The sequence below is a fragment of the Apteryx rowi genome, unplaced genomic scaffold (genome assembly GCF_003343035.1).
Source record: "Apteryx rowi isolate R43461 unplaced genomic scaffold, aptRow1 scaffold_27, whole genome shotgun sequence".
NCBI lineage: Eukaryota > Metazoa > Chordata > Aves > Apterygiformes > Apterygidae > Apteryx > Apteryx rowi.
Window position 1 is genome coordinate 1,953,484 of NW_020449085.1, and position 24,483 is coordinate 1,977,966.

General features: G+C 38.9%; 1 protein-coding gene across 1 annotated transcript in view; it reads left to right on the forward strand.

Annotated features, from left to right (window-relative positions):
* The first annotated feature begins 219 nt into the window (after window positions 1-219).
* Window positions 220-24,483, forward strand: part of REC114 (REC114 meiotic recombination protein) — a 30,197-nt gene continuing 5,933 nt past the window's right edge. The window contains exons 1-4 of the mRNA XM_026068361.1: window positions 220-420; window positions 1,480-1,569; window positions 18,257-18,340; window positions 23,141-23,353. Coding sequence (XP_025924146.1) covers window positions 220-420; window positions 1,480-1,569; window positions 18,257-18,340; window positions 23,141-23,353 — 588 coding nt within the window. The remainder of the gene's footprint in view (window positions 421-1,479; window positions 1,570-18,256; window positions 18,341-23,140; window positions 23,354-24,483) is intronic.

A 24,483-nucleotide genomic window follows, 5' to 3' on the forward strand; every position in this document is an offset into this window, starting at 1 on the left:
GCGGCCAAGGGCAGCCCAACGCGCTGCCGAGGCGAGAGGAACAGCTGCGGCGCCACCGGCCGCCTGAGGAAAACGGGCGCGAGCCCAAGCGCGCAACCACATTGGCTCTCGTTTCCCTCTCGCCCGCCGATTGGCTCCCTCTTCCCGCCCAAATTTTGATTGACAGCCGCCTGCGCGGCCCCTCTCCCTATTGGGCATCGTTGTCACCTCAGCGCAGGGATGGCGGCGGCGGGTGCGGGGTATCCGGACCGCAGCTCGGGGTCGGGGCAGACATTTGCCCGTGCTAACGGCCAGCCAGGCGGCGCCGGCACCACCTCGCTCCTCGGCAGCGCCACAACATGGCCCCTGAAGCGCTACGGCCGCTTCTTACCCCCGGCGGACGGCGACGACGACGAGGGGCGAAGCGGCACCTCGTGGAAGGTGAGAGGCGGTGGGGGGAGGGGCCGCCGCGCCGCGCCCCGCCCCAACGGCTGCGCCCCAACGGCTGCGCCCCCGGGGCCGCCCGCCTGCGGCCGCCGCTCCCGCCGGCCCGCTCCCCTCCGGCCGGGTTTTCCTGTTCTGTTGCCCTAAACCGGTGTGCGGGAGTGAAACGGGCGAGGGCCTCCGCCGTCGGAGGTCTGTGTGCTGGGGAGGGGCTGGGCTGGGCTGGGGGGTGCTGAGGAGGCCTGGCTGCTTGGTTTTGCCGTAGCGGGCTGCAGGCGGGTCCAGGAGGCTGCTGTGTAACAGGCAATAATAGTAACTTGAGGTCTGTGCACATATTTTTTATTAAATCCTGGCTCTCCAGTGCTATTGTTTAGTCTCAACTCCTTATTAAATTACCTAGTGCATTATATAGCCTCAGTCCCTGGTTCTTCATGCACCATATTTTGGGATTGCTGGTGGATTTGTAGCTGTAACCCAAACTGGAATTTCTTTTTCTCTAGATAATTTGTAGAAGTATTTCTTTTATTTTTTAGCAATAGCTAGATTAAAGCTCAGTGTGAAACAATGCAGAATAATCTGTGGAATCTAGGCTTCTTCCTGCTCCTGAGCTAGCTTGCTTCGAGCTGGCTAGSGTATCTCTGTACTGTAGTTCAGCCTGCAAATATGAAATTAATGCAGGAGTCAAGAGAGATTCTGCTTCATGAATTATTAATGTGAACACTTCAATGATGTGGTATTGGCTCACTTTTTTTTTTTCCTCCTTTAGAAGTGACTTGTGGTATTAAAAATGGTTGAAAACTATGGATTAAGTTGGAAGGGTTCATGTGGTTGTTTAGAGCTAAGTAGCTAAATTCATATACAGAGTTCTAATTTATAAGAACTGCTCGAATATGCCTGCTTTCTGTGGGAGTGGAGGGCAATTTGCATTACTGAGAAGTAATTCTATATGCCTGATTTCTGGCACCTGTATTTAAAATCTTTTGTTTTACACTGAAAATGGAATATGTAGATTCTGCACTTATAYGGCTAATTTTTTTTTGGTCTCTCTTTTTAAAGGTTTTTGAGTCAAATGAAGAATCAGGCCATCTTATCCTTACCATTGTTGTATCTGGCCATTTCTTTATTTCCCAAGGACGAGCAGTACTGGTAAGCTTTTCTTCCTCGTATGTAAAGAACATTTCTCCATGCATGTTAGCATCAGTCTTGACTTCTTTTCCCTTTTTAAGCTTCATGTTCTCGCCAGTGAAAGGAAACTGCCAGTTTTATTTTGCTCATGGAAAATCTCAAGTGGTATTTTTTTCTCTGTGTTTATCAGAATGATGTTAATGCACTATTTCATACTGGAGTACAGTGTTCCTTCTATGGCTCTAAAAATGTAGAGTAAGATATAATACTTGGTGCTGCTGATGTTGAAACATAGGTTGTTTTTTTTTTTTCCACATGATTCTTTTACCTAAGCAAATAGAGTAAATATGCTGTTAAGAAATAGATAAAAATATAACTACAATGTGGAAATTTCCTGCAAGATTCACTGTATAATCCAACAATTATATTGGCATTATATTTTGATAATTTGGTTTATCAGTGGTTTTTTTTTTTCCTATTGGATTATGTGATCTAAAATATGTCTTATAATATTGGAGACACAACAACAACATCTTCAAAACTGTATTAACTGGTTTTGCTGTAGCCTGTGTTTCAGGCACTAAATTGTAAAGATTTCACAGTGATGCCAAAGAGGTGAACAGAAACGCTCCATTTTGAAGAAATTGGTTTGATGCTGGGATTGCACTATGCCTCATGACAGAAGAAGGCCTGTGCTGGAAAGTGGGATCATATGTGTTCAGTGATGATAAGATGTAGAAAATGTCTGATAAATAGTAGAAAACTATTACAAACTACTGGAAAATGTGGCACTATGAAGATAGAGAAAAACTTTTACAGAGAATGCATAAGAGTGTATGTTGTAGATTTAAATACATACAATGCCATAAATTAGCTTTTGCTGTGCATCTTAAAAGGTCTTAAACTTACAGAAACATCTTGTAAGTATAGGAGGGGAGCCAAGGTACCCTTGAGGGTTTTTTTTGATATTTGGTTGAATGTGTAAAGGGTTTTGAATAGATAATTAATGAGCTAACAGACAGCTGTCAGTCTGGAGATCCCAGACACAATATATGGCATTTAGCTGTCATACTTAGGGAGGACAAGTTGAATGTCCTTGGACAAGGTAAAAATGGAACGTGGAAAGTATTCTGGCAGTTATGTGTTGAAAAGGAAAAGGAATGGTTAACTGAATTTAGTGGCTAGTGTGGACGTAAGGTAACTGCCTCGATTGAAATGCAACATGTGGAATTACTGAGGAGATCTATTAGGTTTCTTGGTTGTTTCAGCTTCTAACAGACATTTGGATTTTGCAGTAATGGTCACAGTTTAAGAATAATGTAGAACAGGGACAGAAGAGGTATGCTAGGTAAATATGACAGGTATGTGATAGAGTAAAAAACGTTTTTAAGAAAAAGCATTTATTTCAGCAATGCTTCTGCACCAACCTTAAGTCCACCACCACCGATGTTGTATTAGGTGTTAGAGAAAAGGTATACAAAAATTGCTATATGTATTTTAAAACCTGATTGTCAGTTTCTTTGGATGCAGTTCTTAACTACATGTAATTAGGATCATGTTGCAGGTGCATTCTGTGCATACAGAGCTAAAGTAGTGTGAAATGCACTGGTGCAATGTGGCAACGTGCCCTACACCTATTTATATCTCTCAAATCACTTGTAAACAGGAAACCCAACACAATTTGCAGATATCTGCCCATATTCTGAACTAGCTGATCAGATATTTGCTGGGTTTTTCAGTGAGTCTAATATATTTAAGAGGGAACTGACAGAGGACAGAGCTATGAGCAGATTAGAGCAGTTGCAGTCCTCTGTCAGTTCCCTCTTAAATATATGTGTTGGGTTTCCTGTTTACAAGTGATTTGGTCCTACACATCTGGCTTAGTTTTACTGCTTAGGCGTGTTCATTAGTTAGATACGTGTCCTCCCAGACAGACTTCCCTTTCCCGTACACTTTATAAGACTGACGTGGTGATAAAACACCCCCTTCTGGGACTGTCCCAATCCACAAGTATCTTTTCAGCCTTTGAGGAACAATTGGTCTATTTAGCAGAGAAGCCAGCGTCATCAAATGGAAAAGCAATGCACAGGGCTTGTGCTGAAAAGGACACCACAGGCACTGGTGCTGTTGGCCAGAAGCTGGTATCAGCATTAATATCAAAGTATGACTGTCACTGGATCTATGAATATATATATATTTTTTTAAGTAGCAGGCAGGGGTACTAGAAATTAAGTATCRTCATCTAAGGACAGATATACCAAGGTCTTTGTACAGAAGTCTTCTAAGCCCTGGTGAAAATAGGATCTGGACAGAAGGAGAGCTTATAGTGCAGTAGACTCTGCCAGACATTTTTTCTTGGTCCAGTCTTGGTTTAGGCTTGAGACTAGGACATAAACTGATCCTATGTCAGCATAACATATAGGGTGTGATTCATCTGATAAGAAGTAGACATCCATATTAAGGATGTGCTAATCTTCTAAAGTAACTTTTCAACTACAGTTTTTCTGCCTTTGGGCAGATTGCTTATTTCCTTCAGTCACGCAATGGGAGGTAAAAGCAATTCAGGTTCTAAATGCCTAAATGAGATATCTCCTAGTTTGACCAAAAGTCAGCATGCATGTATATGAAGTTTGTATAAAATAGCTGGCAGTAATGATGGCATGTTAATTAAAATGGATATTCACATCTGGCTATCACTATATTAAGAGTGGCTGGTAAGAGGTAGAGCCCATTAGAAGACAGGTCGTGGAAGTCTTAAAATACATCTCTATTTTTCTGCTGGGATTTTATGTTGGCTGTGACAAATTATGCCCAAACATGGTAAGGTGGTAGGTTAAATAAAGTGTTTACGCATCTGCAACAGATTAGTAACTAGGTATCAAAGAAGAGGGGGGGTTTGTCTCTCCAGGTAATAGAAAAGCACTGAATTTGAACTCAGCAATGTCTCGGATGAACTCTAGTGATGTGTGGGATATGAGATGGTGCATCACAAAYCTAGCCAAACATTCACAAGCAATAGACGAAATCTTGCATGCTCCCTGTCTAGATGCCATATAACAAAAAAGTTTCATTACTGGTATGTTATTGTATGTTATTGCTGTAGAAATAATCAGATTAGAGAAGTGGCTAATCTCACTGGTTCTGTCTCCCTGTGGTCTCCAGCTCCCGGGAGTTGTCAGAAACTGGTCGCAATATTTAAACAGGCATTGCACAGCCAAGTGCATGTAGTCTTTGAAACTATCACAGACCAAATCTTCTCGCTGGGAGTTCATTGCAATGGATGTTTTGTCACAGAGGGTAATGTGAAATGCACAGGTTTCTGCTCCAGAGGGAATGCATCAAGTTTGATAGAGTGCTGCAGCTGGAGTGATTCAGTTGATGTTCTTACTGCGTAGTTCATTTGTGCTTGCTGGCATGGGCCACTGAGTCTTTCCTTTTAAATGCCAAAGTGTTCTCTATCAGCTGCCTGCTGCCTTACTCACTTGCAGTAGAATTCCCTCTGCTGTACTTACAAAACTGTTTCTTGCTATGTAGTAACTACATCCCTTAAGTTGTTGAAGTCTAGTCTTTTGATCTGTCTTCTAATCCCTACTTTACAGGCTCTTTGAAGTACAATAGGCTCCTGGTTTTGAGGAAGCTGGATAACAACTATAGTTGCTTTGTGCCTCATACCTCTGCAGAGGAAGACAGTGAGGCACAAGATCTGTACATAGCCCTGTTGAATACTACTTCTGAAAAAAAGTCTTGTTGGTTATTTGGGGTGCTCATGCATGAATTTCATGGGATTCTCATTGGCTGCAACACCCTGGAGAAAACCAAATGATAGATGTCATTATTCTCTTTATAGTGTACCATGAAGACAGTTTGCAGTTTACAGGTATTAAAGAATGATAGAAAGGATCTTCTCCTAGGAATGATGTTCCTTGGCTTAAGCATGGTTGGTCTGGACACTGTTAGACTTGGTTTACTGTGGAGGTGTAATTTAGGTCAAGAACTACTGGATGTTTCATACTAATGTTTTGAATAACATAAGACTTAATGTATTAAAAAAAAAAAATCCCCAAACCTGCAACAAGCACTGCTCCTCAGTTTCCTGTCTGGTTTGACTTTCCTGAGGCAGTTGCTGTTGATAGAAAAATAGCCTTTTTTAAGATTATAGAACTTTTCTGGAAAAGTAGATATTTTTGTCATGGGAGAACATCAAGCAATCACCAATGTATGATTACAGAAATTGTAATCTGACACAAGCAAATGTTTCCTCAAGTTCGGTATCTTATCTCAACCACCGGTTACAACCAGTCATTTAAAAGACAAATGAAGCCCAGCAGTGGGCAGTTACTCTGTTGTCACAGGGACCATTTCCTTTTCAACTTAAATAACTATATTGTATTTTTGTAAAATTTCTGTGGATGAGTAATAAAAATGACTTTTCCTTTTCTCCCGCTAACAGTAATCCAAGAATGAACTGAACTGGTAACTAAATTCAGGAAATCATTAAATGTTAAAAGTGCCTAATAATATATTTTTTTGCAGTAGCATTTTGTAGCAGTAACAGAAGAGCAGGAGCCCCCCTCACCCCCTAACTTTTATTTTGAACTATTCTAAGTAAGAGGTTTAAAAACAAAAACCCCCAAAAGCTCACAAAAATTACATTTAACATCTGTAACAAAGAAAATTTATTAATTGGACACTTTTAAAAATGAACAATATTGTACTATGAACTATTCTTATCTCTTGTGGTTTGAAATTGGCAGGGAATGTAGTAAAATCAGTGCATTAGTGGATTCAGACTATCTTGTTTTGTACTGTCTATTTTCTTTACTAAGATAAAAGTGAGCGTACATCTGTTCTTCAATGGTGTGTGTTTTACAAAGGCTAAAAAGAACCTTTTAGCTGCCAGCAAGTTCTGCTTTATGCTGATAATATTGTGGGTGGATGCTTTTTAAAAAGTCCAGCAAAATATCCAAGTCGCATACAACTCTGAACTTCAGACCTTGGCTGTTTTGTGTTTCACATAGGACTTTTCTTTGTTTATTTTTCTGTAGTAAATGTTAGTGTTAACTGAAATAGTGGTTGCCTGAACCCAGTGCTCATCAGCTTTGTTGTTAATTTTCTGCAAAACTAATCTCAGTTGGCCAACATTCTAGCAATAGCTCCAAATGTTTGCTCTCTTAGTGATTCTTCCCTGAAACGTGTTCATATCCAGTGATGATTTATGAAATACTAAAATACATAAATTATTTTCTGTAGCATTTGCTCCAGTCAGTGTGAGAACAAGAGGAAATAGCTTTTGTGTGAGTTTAGGCAGTGAGTGCTCTTGTTTAGTGTCTACCTTTCAGCTATGCTCAGCTTTCACTACATCTCCATATGCACACAACTGAGGTGAAAGACATTTATTCAGAAATAGAAAATCTGTGTTTAATTGGTGGTTGGATTAATCTCATCCATTCTGGGAAAAAATATTTAAGTGTTTCTAACTTTATACCAAAATACTTTCTCTACAATGGATGTATTCAAGAAAATAAAAAGGAGAGAATGTGTAAAGCAGGTGTGTAAGAAACCTTTTATTTTTCTTAAAGAATTGTAGCTATTTAGAGCCAAGTAAGGTGAGACTATGACTCTTTTATGATCCATCTCTAAGAGGAATATTTATAAAATAGCAATAAAATTTTCATACATCCTAACAATTGATTTTTTTAATACATACAGTAGACTATAGAATAATTTTTATGAGCCTTAAAATAGTAGGATATTTAATGAATTCCTTTCTAGCAACCTTTTTGCTAATGGAATTTGAAAGACCATTTTCTTGCCAGAAAGAATTCAGTCTCAGCACTTATTTTACATCGGTCAGATTAGTATAATACCTTGTGCTGTGTACGGTGCTGTGTGGTGAGGTGCTATAGCTTTGACAGAATTGATTATAGTATCTGAGAATACTTCAGAATTGATGATTAAAGCACAAGTTCATGGTGCTGTAACAAATAATTGTGTATAATTTCAGCATTTCCATCAGTTGCACAAAGAAAACAATTTATTTTGATGGGTAAACTGTTCTTGGAAATGGGTATACTTCCAAGATTGTTTTAAACATTTTTTTTAATGATGGTGCCAGAGACTTACTTGAATTTGTCTTTGAATCTGTCTTAATAAGGAAACAACTGCTTTCCTTTAAAAATACAATCTGCTTCCTGTGATCAGTCAAATGGAGTGAAGAGGAGGGTAAATGGAACTTCAAGGAGTGGAACATAAAAATCCCTAATGTGTAATGCGAATGAAAGGGKTTTTTTTTGTTTTGGGTGTGTTTTTTTTTAAAGCAAAGTTCTTAATTTGGAATAAAATTGCATAACATTTTTAGGACATGTTTTTGCAGTAGTGTAACCTGCCAGACTGTTTATCTTACAATATAAAAACTCATTCTTGCACACGGTGGATGATAGGATTTTAACAGGAATACCTCAACGGCATCTCTGGCCATTCCTGGCCATACTGTCAAGATGCATCATGTTCTGCGTACCACACACACAGCTCTTATTTCCTCTTCTTCTTTCATCCTTCAAATCAGCACATCATGAAAATTATATTTTGGTGTTTTATTGGATGGAATTAATTCTGGTGCTGGAATTCTTAATATCCTACAAATTAAACAAATTGAAATTGTGAAGAGGTCTTATTAAATAGGATGAAATTAATCCAGAGTAATTGATTTGTGACCTGATCTTTTGAAGTGTAGACTAAATGTCCTTAGTGCCCTCCTGGTCCCCTCATGACTTCTAATAAGCTAGTAGTGCTAAGGACACAGTAGATTCTAACCTCATTAATTGTACAAGCATTCAGCAGAGGAATTGATGTTCTTGATGCTCTATTTGCAGTGCCTAAAACTTATGCACTGAGTTTTTGAGATGATATTCACAACAGTGACTTGAGTGGTCAAAGGTCCCTGTGTGATAGATGAGGACATTTGACACCTAGGGAAGTGAAGAGATTGCTAAACTGTCCTGCTTGCTGGTAATCCATTGGAAAGCTAGAGGGAGGTTCTTTTTTATAAAAGGTCCCATGATTGGTATTGGAAAGTGTAGAATTCCTAGTTCAAAAATCAACATTTTATTTTATCTTTTTTTTTATTTCAGCATGTGCTACTGAGATGATTATTTTGGACAAGCTGAATATCTTTCTCCATCAGTTTTCCCATTTATGTTGGATATAATGATACATTCCTTTGTATAATCCTTATGCATTGATGGTTGTCAACAGTAAGGAGTTTTAAAGGGTTCTGATCTTTACCATTCTCTTCTCAGGTTCTGTTCAAGTTGAGTTTGCAGGTGGGGTCATTGTCAGAGGAGTCGTCCAGCCTTCCCCAGAAAAGGACTTTCCCAAACCTCTTCTTTTGCCCTGCAAATGCACTGTGAAGAACACTGTGCTTGTCATGCTCCCCAGCTGTGTCTTTGTAGCTTATTTTGGGAAATGGATGGACTAAGGGACTGCCACAGGTGCCTCCCTGGAAACTGAGCATGGCCGTCTTGAGTAGGAGATTGCTCTGTTTTCTGGGAAACTGTTGTGTACCATGTTGCTCCCCAGCCTGTTTCAGAAAGGTGCAAGCAGGGCTGCTCAGAGGGTGCCTCTCTGGAGTGCTGCGTGTCAGAAGTTTTGCATCTCTAGCTTGAAGTGGTCCTTCAGTGGTACGCTGTGGACAGAGTGCTCTGAGACGCCAGCAGTGCCAGGGAGCAGTCCTACGCATAAATACGTAGGGACTTGGCATACATGTAAATAACCATTACTGCTGCACCAAACGCGCAGGGTGACTTGCACAGTACATTCTCCTGTTACTCTTGGATGCAACATCTTTTGAAAGGTACACCTTCTTGTCTTCTGTAACTTTCTATGGCAAACATCATCCAAAACAAAACTAATTCATACTGAATATCTGAAATATATTCTGACCTGTTCAGAGTGACCTACTAAACTTTAGCAGCAACTTGAACTGGACAGAAAACATTGGAAGTATGTATTATTTACTGATAAGCCATAATACCTCTAAAATTTCCATCTGAAACCTCTATTTCAGAGCTGCTGCAAAGCTTTTGGCGGGATTGATTCACAATCCATTTCTTTTTCTGTTTGGCTGGTCAATCAGTGGATGTCTATCTTGGAGTTTTAATACTGTATTTCAGTATTCATGATGCAAATGAAGTCTAGCTTTACTGTGGCTTCAGAATCTCAATTTAAAATTACTGTTTGTTGTTTTGTTCTTTGTTAAAAGTTTGCGTATCTGTTCTTACAGAAATCAAAGTAGTTTTTAAAATATTTCAGAGAAGTGTGACTGCTTGCATTCAAATCAAATTTTATTTGGACTGGCAAGCCATGCTATGGCACTGTGGTTACTTCTACAATATGACAGTGAGAGGGTGGCTTGGTGCTGGTGCAGTTGAAGTTTTCTGTCTTTTCTGCAGGTGTCTGTCTGCAGGATCAGACTAGGTGCTGAGGGAGGGCTGTGGGCACAGCTTGCCTTTTAGCAGGTTACGCTGGTAACCTATGTGAGATGCTGTTCCTTCTCCCTGGGTCTCTATTTACTGCAAATGTCAGGGATAGCTCTAGCTGCAGGGGCATACTCACATTTGTTGCCTGGGTTCAGAGCTTTTGTAGTTCTGTAAGCAGTAAGATGCTGAAGCAGGAATACAACCAAGGGCAATGTGTTAAAGGCACCACTGAGAGTTTGGGTGGGAGGAAAAAGGACGTCATGGGCTTGGGTGGGAATATGAGATATCCTGGAGCTGGATGTGCCCAGACAAAGCTGCAGAGGATTTCGCGGGTAGGCAAAAGGTTTGGCGATTGTGTGGTGACTGCAGCTTTATTACTGGGAGTACTGGAATGCAGGTGGTCTCGGGGAGAAGAAAAATAATTGATTTGATGAGGGAAGCACATGAGTGTGAATTGAGGTCTTGCTTTGGAGACAGAGTGAAATAAGATGAAGAGAGGCAGAAAGCATGGGACTGGGGAGAAATGGTTGGGTTGCAGTTAGCACATATGGCTCTCAGTGCTCTAAGCGTTTCTGAACATAGGCCATAGAATCAGGATGTCTGGCCATGTCCTAAAGCTGTAAACAAATGGTAGCATAATTCCTCCAAAGGAAGTGAACTTGTATATCAGTTCTAAGAAGGAAAATGATGAGTCTATAATTTAAGTGTGTGAAGTTGTTGTAACTTAAACTTAAAATTCACTCCCTGAAATGTTTTTTTGTGTGTGTGTGTTTGTTTTGTTTGCTTTAAATTTTTACAAATACTAAAAGACCTTCTGATCAAGGATTGGTTGGAAATCTTGTTAGTGTGCTACTGGCTGATTAACCCTCATCTAGAATTGGGGTCAGTAGTGTTCTCTTATGTGTATCAACACAGAAACGCATGATTTTTGGGGAGTTAACTTCTATCTCTCCAACAGAATACAGAGGAAATCTTTGTGGTTGAATGACATCAGGGGACATGGTGAGGGCATGCTGAAAAGCAGCAGCTCAAAAATATTTAACAGAGACCAACAGATTCTCAGCATCTTCTCACTTTAGTGCCATAGCATGGGCTTTACAACTTCCGCAGCTGGTTCACCCATAATTTAGTTCTTTAGCTCTTTTTCTTTCCACAACTTCTTCTGCAATTGCAGTTAACCTCATGAAGGAGGACTGCCTGACTGGAAAGGAATTGCATGTATCTATAATCAGTCTACAAGGGAAGCCTCCCTGATGGCCTCAAACTCTGTCACGATTGCTTGCTGCAGTGTGAAGCTTATATATTTTGGAGTGAAGGAATTGTTCCTCAGTTGACACTTCTGCAGAGCAGACAATTATGCATCATCAAAATCGTGTTTGGAAATTCTGAGCATTTACTCAAATCCTTTGTTTCAAAAAAAAAAAAAAAAAAATCTAACATATAAAGAGCAAGGAGTTGGTTCATCTAAGCAATGTTGCCTGTAATCAGACTGGAGTTAGCAGCACTCCTTCTGCTGCAGTGTACATCAGTGTATGTCAGTTCATCTTTACATTTACACTTCAAAACATTCACCTGCTGGTGAACATTCACCTCTTTCCTCACTTCTACCAAATGTAAAACACCTGAAGGACTGGAGAAGGCTAAAGGAATAATTTATTTTCTGGTTATTCCAGGAAATTTATCTTAGAAACTGATAAAGGGATACTTTTTTCCTGATACAGCTGGTCAGAAGAAAAATTGAGAGAAATTTTTTTCTAGAGAAGAGATCTGACTGCTCTTCAGTACTCAGGAACAGATAAACTTAAGCAATAAGTAAAAGCTTGTTGCATATCAGTTGAGAGTCTTGGGTCCCTTCTATGCCAGTTTCTTTATTTTCAATATTGGGCACAAAACAGGAGAGGAGGGGAAACTGGGAAGTATCACAGATGAGCAAATGTTTTCAGAAGTACTTTAGTCTATTTGACTTTAGTGACAGAAGAGCACTGATTCCATGGGTCAGGTGTTGAAAATCTCGCCCTCAACCTCTCTGCTGTGATAATGAGGCCTTGAGCTTCTCTCTTTTGCCATCTTGCTTCAGTTAGCTGCCAGAGGGGTCCTGTCTGAAAAGCACTGGGATATTAATTATTAACACAATAAAGTTCCTTTGATCTCATGCTGAACTCATCATTTCCTATGAACGCGCATTCCCGGTCTGTGTGATACGCAATGGAATCTTTAATTCATTATACAAGGTATACACCCATCTGAATGGTGAACTCTGGGGACAGACCATTATGTTTGCACTTCATCAGTGTTATAAGTGGTAGCTAAAAAGGGAAGAATGTGTTTGTTTTTTCTGTTTTTTTTAATATTGGCTATAATTTAAATAGGCAGAGTATATAATGTTTGTGATAAAAAGAAATGTTTTACTTCTTTCTAACTTACTGTCTAAATGCAGTTCAGTTTCATTTAAAAACATGTATACTGAATGAGTGAATCCAGAATAACTGATGTAAGCCAGTGTAGCTGAACTATGTCTGCTACACAAAAAAACTAAAGAGTAATATATGTTTAAGAAATGTTAAAATGTTTCCCTAAAGATCTTGCAGTTAAACATAGAATAAATAACCTTTTTTGTGTTCATATGTTGCTTAGCACCATATTTGAGGTTTCCAGATAATACAATAGAAATATTTGTAATAATAGGCAATACCGTGCAACATATAGATAGACCTCATTATTCGACAGCTTCTTGAATGCAGAAATGTAAAAGCGGAACAAAAGCATTTCCCAATTAGCGATGAAGCAGGCAGGTATGAGGCTAGACCAGCCTTATTTGACTTCTCTGCCTGATGTGAGGTGTGGTTATGTCTTGTCCTGGTTCCAAAATATTTGGGAAATGTTTTCTGCTTCAGCTTTATTCCTCTATAGGACCATGAGAGGCTTAATATTTTTATTAGAAAAATATGAAATTGGTTTCCTTTAATGTGGTGTTATTGCAACTATTACCCTGGAGAATGACATAAGGAGTATATGCATGATCGAATGCCAATGATCTTAGAGAAGAGCTCCCTTTTATATCTTCAAATCATAAACATTTGGGGTATTTTGTTCCTGACCAGTTCCATGTTGTTGTTCTGTCTATAATCCTGATTAATCTTATACTGCCACCTGTCCTTGCTCTTGCCCAATACTGCTCAGCAAAGCCCAGCTCTGGGCTCAAAGCCCACGTTAAGCAGGTGTGGATGTTGTGTGCAGTGACCACAGCTATCCCTGTTCCTGCCTTTTTGTTTGTTTGAACTATAATCTCAGAACATTGCCATCCAGTTTCCAGAATCTACTCCGTACTTCCTGGATGGTGGCAGAGATCTTCTAATTCTCTAGCTTTTGAATAATGGAGCAAGGGACAGATTTGTTGTGATCTTCCTTCTTGTTGCCCTGAATTCATTTATTTAACTTCATATGCAGATTTGTAATTCTCTTGTTGAATGAAATAGTTACCATTGTTGTTTTGCCCTCTCTCAAGCAGCCCYAAATATAGAGTCTTTGCAGATTGAGGTAACATGCAAAAAGCCATGAGGAGCAGAATGGACCTTCTTAATATTGTGCTAAATCAGGCTTATTTGCCGCTTAGAACTGAGAAAATGTAGAGGATCTTGATTGTAATGTCCATTAATGATGTAAACAATTTAAGGATGGAGTTCAGTCTGAGTAGTTCTGCAGACTTGAGTTTGTCCATAACTTTTCAGATAGCTTGCTTGCACCAGAAGAGCTCTGTTGTATTGCTTGAGCATTGCACTGAGGTATTCCTTTTTGGGTTAGCTTTTCTTAGTTTTGTATGTGTTTCTGCTTGGCAATATGGAATCAACCAGGGGTGCAAGAATAAAGGAAATACTTGGTGCTTTGTTTTTCAGTTAGCTAATTAAAGTTGAAGTTAAATTTCAGTTAATTAAATTCTGCTCTTGGAATTGAATAATTAAAGTACGTAAGTAAAAATTCCAAATGTTGTTGTTTTTCAATTTGCTTTACCTCAGAAAAAGGAGGTATAAAAGAATGACAACCTGGGAAATGTCAGTGAAGTAGTTGATAGGAAAATTAAATGTTACCTGCTTTTTATGATCTCTTTGAAAACAGTTATTATTTTAAAGAGAAAACATTTTTCTATGTCTTACAGTGAAAGGAAAAATACTATTAAAGTAAACTTAATATGGGAATAGCTGTTTTTTAATAAACACAGTTGGTGTGTATCAAAAACAATAAGTATTTGAAATGTACAGAGCAAGCACTAGGTGCCACAACTTAACGAAAGTGGCCTAGTAAAAGAATGGGATATTAGAATTGCTTCACCGACAGCCTTTTGGGACTCAGCAGTGGAAGCAGAGGGAGAGGAAGTGGCGAAGGGGAAGTTCCCTGCGGCAGGCAGCGGTCGTAGTCCAACACAAATGATTTCCTAGGTTGGTTGGTTGTCCAGTACTTGGTCTGGGTGCCTATCCAGGGTAAATGGTTCTGAACTGGCCCATTTGTTTTGAGGAGGTATGGATATTCCCATCAATCTCAGCAAGTTAAAAGTAGCTGTTCAACATTTACTACTTGAAATTAGGGAAATCAAGTCCTTGTGCTGAGATGGAATTCACCTCATGTTGCTTTGTATTTGTTTCACAAAAATAAATGCAAAAGCACTTGCTTTACTGCATTCCAAACAACAATAATGTTYAGTCTTCAGGTCACTTGTATAAACCCTGAGAATATACCCTTCCTGGAAGGGAGAGTGGGTTTTTTTTGTTGTTTTTTGTTTTTTTCCCCTCCTGCTTTATAAATTCCAGTTCTAAATATCCTGTCTTTCTCTCCATTCTGATTAGAGAACCTGTCCCCTACCCCATCCAAGCTCTTTTGCTCTACCTTTCTGCAACCAGTTCTCCATCTCGAATGCACTGTAGGCTGTACCTTACTAATATAATTTCAACTCCATTTTCCTTGCTTGCTTCCTTGATGGGCTCCCTTATGTCAACTATGGCAGCATGAGCATAGCACAAGCTGATAAGTGTTATAGATTGATGTTCTTTTAAAGTACACCTTTAAAGCACTTCTAATGTACACAAATCAAATCTGCATTTTTGTATTTTGTACAACCATGTACTGAGAGCTCTTTGTAATGTTTATGCACAACTAATGCTTAATTCGCTGTGGCAGATGCCACACTTTACTTGGATGATATTGGCATGACTGAAATTTTTGACGTAACGTTTTGCTGTGCACAATCATTAACCTAACTTGCTAATGCTTTTCCATACTCAGCATTAAATAATACTCTGCGGCCAATCTCTGCATCACTAAGAACGTGATTAGCCAAATATCAAAGTAATATAATATACTATGCACTTGAAAATATTACATGTGAAGTGCTACTGATTATTCTAGAAATGTTCTAAGGGTGCTGCACTCTTTTCTGAACCTATTGATCTCACCTTCTTCCTAATGGGACTAACAATGAAAATGAATTATGATGTTTGAAACATGTATATTCCTCAGTAGATTTACTGTTTAAAATCAAGAAAATACTTAACTGTGGAATATTGACATGCTGAAGTGGATACTCTGTGTTCCTGAGGAGCTCATAAACCTTGCCCGTTCAGGAGCCATCACGCTGGTGGTAATGGCAGTAGGTATTGCTGACAGCGGGTGAGGTAATGCCATGCTACACACAAGGATCTCTTCAGTTTTTCCTTCCCAACAACTGCAGTATGAGTCCTCAATTTCCTTTCCCTTATTCAGACCTTCTAGTTTGAATCGAACCAGAGGTGAAACTTCAGTCTGAAGAGATGTGCTACTGCTATTCAAACTCATTAACTTAGTGAAGAAATATGTGGCAACACCAGCCTTGCTGTGGATTAGCTACCTAAATTAGCATCTTCTCAGTCTACATACCATGAACCCTATGCCACTGTATCCTTCTTGTCAGTGTTACTTTACTCTTATTTTACTCTTCATAGTAAGGCTAATCACTAAGTTTTGCCAAGGTCTGCTGGGCAATTTTAATAAGAAGATAAATTTCACTGAGGCTTTCTCAGCTTCCAGTGCATTTGGTCAGTGAGATATTGTTGGGAGGTACATGTGCTATAGGCTCCTTGAGAGCTGAAGAATGAAAATAAGTATAAAATCTCCTGCAGCAATATGGGAGGTACAACCTTTCTGAATTTGCAGCTGAGCTGAGATAAAACTTATTGCAAGGTCTGTTTGCATTACAGTGTTACATTTATGGCACCTAGCTTGCTGGCACTTATACTGATTTGGTTTGGGAATTGCTTCTGGATCTATCATATTTGTTTGTAGTTTCTGCTGCCTTGTTTTCTGGAGTTATTGCTTCTTCATTTGTTTGTCTCTGGGACAGTGACTCTAAATTGGAGAGGATTTTGTCTCTATATGGGAGGAGGATGCCTTCAGTGTGGTGGATGCAGCCTCCTGCTCCACTGTTTCAGCAGGCTAATTGCATTGTGTATTGTGGCTGTGGAGTACTGACTTACCAAGCAAGATGCTCTCTTCTAGTGAGAGGTCTGCCATTTGACATTTGTCCCTATTAGGATCCAAGTTCCTTTAAATAACTCCTGTAAGAGTAGAGGATGGCCTGGCACTTTCCTTCCGTCACAAAGTGAGGTCATCTTATTCTTTTGACCTTGAGGCCTTTCACACCTTAGCAATTCCTACCTTGCAGCATTTTGGGCGCGCTCAGTGCAAACAGACATGCTGCCAAGTGACTGCCCTGTCTTACCTGCTGTCAGGGCCTTTCCAAAAACTATAGAGGGAAATTTTCTCCCTCTGACTTTAAGTCTTTTGGGGCTGATGCTTGCATGCTGTCTTACCATTCTGGAGTCTATAATAGTAAATATCTGCTCAGCAATGAGTCCTTGAGCCAGACTGCCTTCAGTTCCACTCTTCAATGTTTCTTAGACATCCCYCTTGCCCAGTTCAGTTAAGGTCCACATGCAACTGCTGTGTGAGGCTAGAGCCAGTGTCGACACCTTAAAAGGGCAGTCTTACTGCAGTGACTTCTTGTACCAAAACAGAATGGCAGATGGCTTCCCAGCCTGACCAGCATAAGATGGATATTGACTGGCAAAAACATGCTGCTGGTGGTTCAGGATGGGCCTGACTTGTAAGTTGTTTGACCCTTAGGACACTTACTGAAAGCAGCCAGGGCTAGCCTATGTGAAAAGTCACAGCAATTGAAAACCATTATTTGTTCAGATAAAACAGAAATAAGACAGACAAGTAATTTCCTCCCTGCCCTTAAGTTTCCCCCCCTCCCCAGACTTTGTCCAATGATGACTATGTGGCAGTCTGTGGAATACCTTGGGAATTGCACAGTCCATTGCCCTGCCGTGTTTATATGAAGTTTTCAGCTTCCTGGGATATTTTTACAGAATGCTAAGCAGTCTGTCTTGTTTGAAGAGACTACCAGTTAACACAACTGAAGCATAAAAATATCTTTATCAAGTTATAAAAGCTGCTGCTTGTTTACCTGAATTCTCTCTGGAGAAAATGCCTGTCTGGGTCTTGGATAAGCCAACTGCTGTCCCATTCTCCAGGTTTGCCTGCCCTCTGCTGCCCTCTTAAGCAACTTCATGGGATGCGGAAGGAGAATTTAAAACTCTCTGTTGCAGCTGTTTTATTACGCATGTCAAGGAGACTTTCATAATATATACACTCTGAAATATATATGGAAATTAAGATGTATCCTGACACAGTGTTGTTGCTGGAGCTACAGATTCTAATTTAATTCATAGTGTGGTAAAAATTAGGTATTGGCAATTGTATGCTTTCCATGTAATTTTCCATTAGGTTTACGGATAGTAAATCTTTCAGGTTTAATGAAAAAATATTTTCAAGTTTGTAGCTGATGGCTATTTCTGAAATCTTAAGTACCAGCTCTTTACAAGTATGTGATAAATATTGTTGGCTGGCTCCTTAGGAAAGGAAGCTATATCGTTGTGGTCTGGAATTCACAATGACACATGCCTCTCGCTTCACTGGTGGCCCCGGGAGGCTCCTTGGGCTGCGTGGTGGGGGGTCATAGGGAAGTCTTGTTATGTTTATGATTAATACAGCAGAATAAGACCCACAGATATGTAAGAAAGATACACAAACAGATGCAAATAGGCTTTATGAAGGATGAAATTATGTTAGATAACTTGAGCATTTACTTCTGATGGCTGCGTATTCACTGTTCAAGTAGTTCATGTTCTGCTTAATTTCAGGAAGGCTTTTCATTAATTGATTCCCACAAGTGGTTGAAGATAGTAAGAAGAGCAGACTGCCTGCTGTTTGGGGCAAAGTCAAAGGTCAGTAGAGTTGCTTCTAATATTTCTAATAGCCAACACAGTTCTGTATAGGGTTATTTAATACCAGACAAATTAAACCAGAAATGCTGAGATATTGTAAACTGTCCATATGAAGTAAATATATAAAGTGGACTGAATCATCTTAATGTCTTTTGCAACTCCTACTATCTGAGTCTTTTGGACTACTCTCTGAGAGTGAGCTACTAAAATAGCTAGACTGATATTTATTTAGAATTTGCTGATCTGAATGTATAAAACCTGAAAATGGGCCCGCGTGGTGACAACCACACTACTAACCATTAAAAAGATCAAGAGAGTCTTACCTGTGGCTTACATTCTTCAATGCTGCTTATCAATCATTTTGAACTGCATATACAACATCTCCCACACTGGCAATTAAATTTAAACATTTCTTTGCTTGGGAATGTGTGAAAGACAGGTTAGTTTTGCATGTATTCCCGTTCTTTCTCAAGCTTGCCATTAGGGTTATATCTCAGAGAACTGGTGTTTCCATTTTGGCACCTCACTTTGGCCAGCTGAATATCTAAACAAACAATTGGTCATTTCCTGGCCCCTGAGGCCTGGCACCGTAGTGTCTGGTTAGCGATCCAGGCATTTGGTATTGAAGCTAATGAAAGAGACCTGGACTTCTGGTCTTCCCCTCAGATCTCATGAAAAATGGTTGGTTAGCCTTTAAATAATTAAATGGCACTTGCTTGTTACTAACGTATGTATAAAATCTCAGTTTTCTTAGTTCTTAAATGAACTCTGGGAGGCTACTTATTCAGCTATGCTGAGCACTTGACAGGTTATTCAGAAACAAAGATTGTTTCAAAATGTGAACAGCTCTCCCTGCTCCCCTGATACTCTGATACTTTCTCGGTTTTGTTGTTGCAGAAGAAACAGCTGCCTTCAGTTTAACTGTTTGTACTTGACAAGAGAATTCATCTCTAGGTTAGAAATGGGAATTCTGGAAGGAGATAAGTCCCTTGTTCAGTAGCTACTAGAGACCAGTTTTAGCTCCTGCTAAACGTTTAAGATTAAAGATTCACAGGACTATTAAGGCATAAAAACATTCCAAGTATTCTAAGTTGTTCTAGCATTCTCCCTGCCAGGAGCTCTTGTGGGAGGTACAGACTGGGTTATTATAATCATAGATAATTGCAACATCAAGGGTAGCTGAAAACTGCACCTATGCCCGTTTACTTACATTTGGATCCCTTATCTGGCCAATTATACAGTTTTATATCTTTTATAAAAGATGATACAAACAAAACAGTATAGTTTGCAGAGAGGAATGTCTTGCTAATTGCAAAATATAAACAGATGTGAGGCCTAATAAATGTTGTTCAAATAAAAAGTCATCATCTCATTTCAGAATAAGCCTAGCCTGATAGTGGCACTAGGAAATGCAAAAATAAGTATCTCAACCTCTTTTAATTTCATGGATTCTTGCAACCTGAAACCAAAATACCTTTGCTCTCTGATATTTGTCAGATTGTATAACAATCTGGAACATCACTGGAGAAGACTGTGGAGCTGCTGCAGTAATTAGTTTAGATGAATCAGTAGATTCAGTTAATAAAACAGTTAGTAAAACCAGTTCCCCACCACAGTGTTAAGAGACTCTGCTGCATCTCAGAAGAAACATAAAATCAACATCACAATCATTTTGAGGCTTGAACAAAAYTTTAAGGGACATTTCACTCAGTCTTCAATGAAGACAATGCATCCAAATGCTTGCTTACCGTAAATTCTCACAACTTAAACTGGATTTAGTGGTATTACAGTGGTCCTATCATACAGTTTCTCTACTTTATATCCTAAAYGGTAGCTGGAGCGATCCCTGAAATGCTGTCAATGTATATATAGTTTCTGTGCTAATCTTTAAAAATACCGAAGAACATTTCAGGAAGCCAGCCACAGCACATAACTCCCTGTGTTTTGTCTTTGGTAGACATAAGTACAAAAGGTACTATGAAGCAAAGAGTCAAGCAGAAGGAAGTAGAAGCCGTTTAAGCAGAGGAAAGCAAGTTACCTTTTCAAAACACAGCTCTTATATTTGAGTGCACAAGGCAACTATGGGGCACGTACAACTAAATATTTTACTAGCTATCATTTGTTTTACCTTTTTGCTCTTTGTTCTCATTCTGTTGTCATTACTGCACTGGTTTTAGTTTTTTCACTGCTTTTCTATTCTTGTTTTCTTTTGCTCCTTGTTACCTGCTTTGCAGCTGTAGAGAGTTTGAATAATTCATGTCAAAGAAACATGGAGTTTAATCACTGCAATTATGTACATTAGAAAAAACTGTGTGAACATTAACAGATTGGTTTTCATAAGTCATTAGTATTGCATTTTTAGTGAAAAATTTCTTACAAAATATTCTTTTAACAGGGCCAGGGCTTTATGGACTCTTAGGTAGCAGAATGAATTTCTAAACTATTTTGAGAAACTTAGAAGTATACTTAAGGGAGAAAGACATGTAGAGTGGATACCTTTCACAGGTATACTATTGAAATTGAGATGTACTATCTGAAGTTAGTTTATTCAGTGAAGCATACATGTATGGCTGTGTAATTCTGAAGCCATATCTGTCAGACCTATGTATGTGTCTTATTTATCTGAAACAAAAGGCTGCATGGCTATGACTGCCCTCTATATCCGTCTGTCTCTGGTAATCAGTGATCTCATGTCAGTTTTTGACATGCCTCTATGAATAAAAAACAATTTTTTTTTAATATAAAAATCTGCAAACAGTACGAAGACAATAATTTACAATATTCTTGTATTAAGCTATTTGTCTTCGTACTGTTTTCATTGAGTCCACCCCTCAGAGTGGAAAAACGTGCAAATTCTATGATCCAAGTGATCTCAAAGCTCATTAATACTTTAGCTCTTGTGTAGTTCAGGTGCTACTGCCCAGTACTCACAGTTTATGCTAAAACTTGATGCATGTCTTAGCTTAATTATTACTACCTCTTTTTCATAAAGGAAAAAAGTTTTATTTAGAAAACTTACTGTTGTTTATAAACTTTAATCTTAAATGTATAACAGTCCTTATGAAAAAGTAGAGAAGAATACAGCCAGCTCAGACTAAAAATGGATTTGGGGATTTTAAGGGTAACTAAAATAGATGTCCTTCTGAAGGTCTCCAAAAGGAGTTCAAATTAAGGTGCAAGTTACTTTTCTCTCATTTTAATGAGAACTTACCTGTCTGGCATATCCTCAAATCAGTTTTCCATTATGTGAAGTTGACTCACTTGCCAGAACATCTTAGCCAATTAGAGGAAAAGTAACAGGGCACTGGTAAAAGGAGGACTGACGTTTTCCCTTTAAAAGGCATTAGAACAAGCTTTTATGCTTACAGTGCCCTAAAAATCACATTATGCATTCAGGCATGTAGTGCCTAAAAATCACATAGGTACATCTTAAAATAATGTGCATGTAAACATACAGACTGTGCCATGAAGAGCTGGTTCATCTTTGAGACAAAATCTTGAAAGTGAAATATGTCCTTTTATTCAGGTCAGCAGACAGTATGTCTAGCCATTAAAAAAAAAAATTGGCTTTGAAGTTTCAGGAAGAATCAAATAAGCCAGATCAATCCAAGTAAAATTTGCTCCTTTTCTGGTACTTTAACCCTATTTCACATTTGAAATTTCAAGATCAACCTGAAAGTCCCCGTAATGCATTCTTTAAATGAGTGTTCAATTTGTATTTGCCTTATGGCATGTGAATGTGCTTGGGACAAGCTTATGATGCACTACAGGCCTTTCAGCCCTCCATTTTCAGTGCAGTTTGCTGGAGCTCAGATATTTGAAATTTCTGTTATTATTATACAGCATGACAACCTGCATTGGAGGTTAACTCTGTCCAGTATATTTGTTTAGTTTTTAATATTATTTCACTACTTGAAGGAATTCTCTATTTTATTAAATAATGAAAAGATGCTCTTCATGAGCCTGTGTTACTGGTGTACATAGAATCTGCCATATTTCATGGTTAAGGACAACCGTAGTGAGTCAGAGTCTGACTAGCCCAACAGCATCACTATTAGAACACTAGACTTGTAGCTGATTTTTGGTATGAACATTTCCAAGGGCTGTTTTTGAGGAAAGGTTAGAGAAGAGTTTTTCATTTGCATAGTATCTCTCTTACTAAATCATCTGTTTCTTGCACACTTAATGATCTGTGGTGGTTTCTATTCAAGGAACATCTGCATTCATTCGGATTTCTACATTGAATTTGTATATTTAGCTAAGCACAGGCAAATTGGGTAGGTAAGGCTGGACAGGTGACATAAATCCTAAATGGAAAGCAGAGTTTTCATAACTTTTAGCTTAGCTTCCAAAGTTAGTTAACTTCTGCTTCCTTTAGTGCCATTTCACTTTTATCATCAATAGCTGGTCAGAGTTGGCTTATTTTAGAATACTACTTGGAGCAGTAAGCACTTAATTTCCCTGCAATATTTGTGTTTAAAAAATATAAAAATAAAATCCTGTTGTCATGGCAAGTTTTTTTTTTCATGTGGCTAGACTTTTGATTAGCTGACAAGTGACCCTGCTTGCTTACCATTTCCCTGATTTTGACTTATTTTTGAACTGGGAATCAGATGTTCTTCTGGTTTAGCTACTGGGATAGATGAAGATGCCATAGGGAAAACAGTTTTCTTCATATTTAAGTTGGTGCAGTGATCCAAGAGCTATCACCTTCTTCCTAACAATGAACAGGAATTTAATTAAATCTAAATAGTTTGAGGAGATGCAGAGTTAAATTAATTTCTCTTTGCTTTTGAGCAGAATGAATGCCGTATGTTCCGTGTTCAGTTTGGTGGAGAGTCAAAAGAACAGATGCTGGAACACTGCTGTAATTGCGTGCAGAAGCTTGCAGAGTATGTACCAGTTCAAGTAACTGATGAACAAAGCCAGATGCTCTATCAAAGTCTCAGTCAGCTGGCTCATGGTGAAAATCAAGTGAAGGACTCTGAACAAAATGCATCCTTACTACATACGGTAAGTAAGCAAGAGCACGTGGACTGGAAAATAGAAAAATAATTACCTCGTAGTGTTAGATCTGTAAATGATATCTGAGTGCATCTTTGGCAAAACAATCTTTTGCAACTGCTAGACATATATGAAAAATGAGCAACAAGCCATCATTAAAGTCCTGCTAAAAACAAGTTAAAACAATGTTTCCTTGACTGTTGATGGCTTGTCTCAGCTGTTACAAAGTTATAATTTCCCTGGAAAAAGACTTTTAGGTGTGTTTCATTATCAGCCCCTATTTTTTATGAAGAAAATGCTAGCCACTATTAGACTTTTTTTTTAATCATGAAAAGCTTCAGTTCTTTTTTTAAAGTCACTGTTCTAGGAAATAGACTTTTTTTTTTAATTGCTTTATGCATCTTAACTGGTAGATTCAGGTTGAAGTCTGAAGGATTTGTCATTTTTTTGGCACAATACCTGAACTGTGTAGAGGGTGCCAAAAATGACTAGAGTGATGCATCACTTCTAAGCTATTTTTCTTAGTTAAGATCTGTATTTCATGTCTCAGGAAACTGAATTACTCTTCCTGGAATCCTGGATAGGAAAATTTGGGAAACCCAAACCTGACATTCAGTTTACATGCAGGGGAAAATAGGTAGTGAACTGGGCTGGAGTTATCCAGGAAGAGAGCTATTGAAGCTGGCTATAATTTTCCTATTTTCTTAGTGTGCCTGAAAGAAAGGTCAACAGAGTAACCCTCAAAAAATGGTTCTAGCTCCTCGAGCCTATTATAACCTCAGAGCAATCATTTACCACCTTTGTAGCCTCAAACAGGTCAGTCATAACCAAGGTTAATATATGCAGTTCATGTGATTATAGGAGGATTGTATTAGGAAGTCTATGGAACGAGGTTTTTAGGTGGGAAAAGCTTTGCTCTGGGGTTTGAACTTCTAAGCTGGGGAGCCTGAAAATGAAGAAAACAAACAATTGATGCAGGGGCTCAGGCAAACACAGGAAGCTATTACTGCTAAAGAAATAACAACAGAGGCTACATCCAAGGGACACGTATGAACTCCCAAGCAGAGGGGGGTATGGGTTGGTAAAATAGTTAGATGCTTTCTGCTTAGGTTAATAAATATGAATAGGGGACAGAGGAT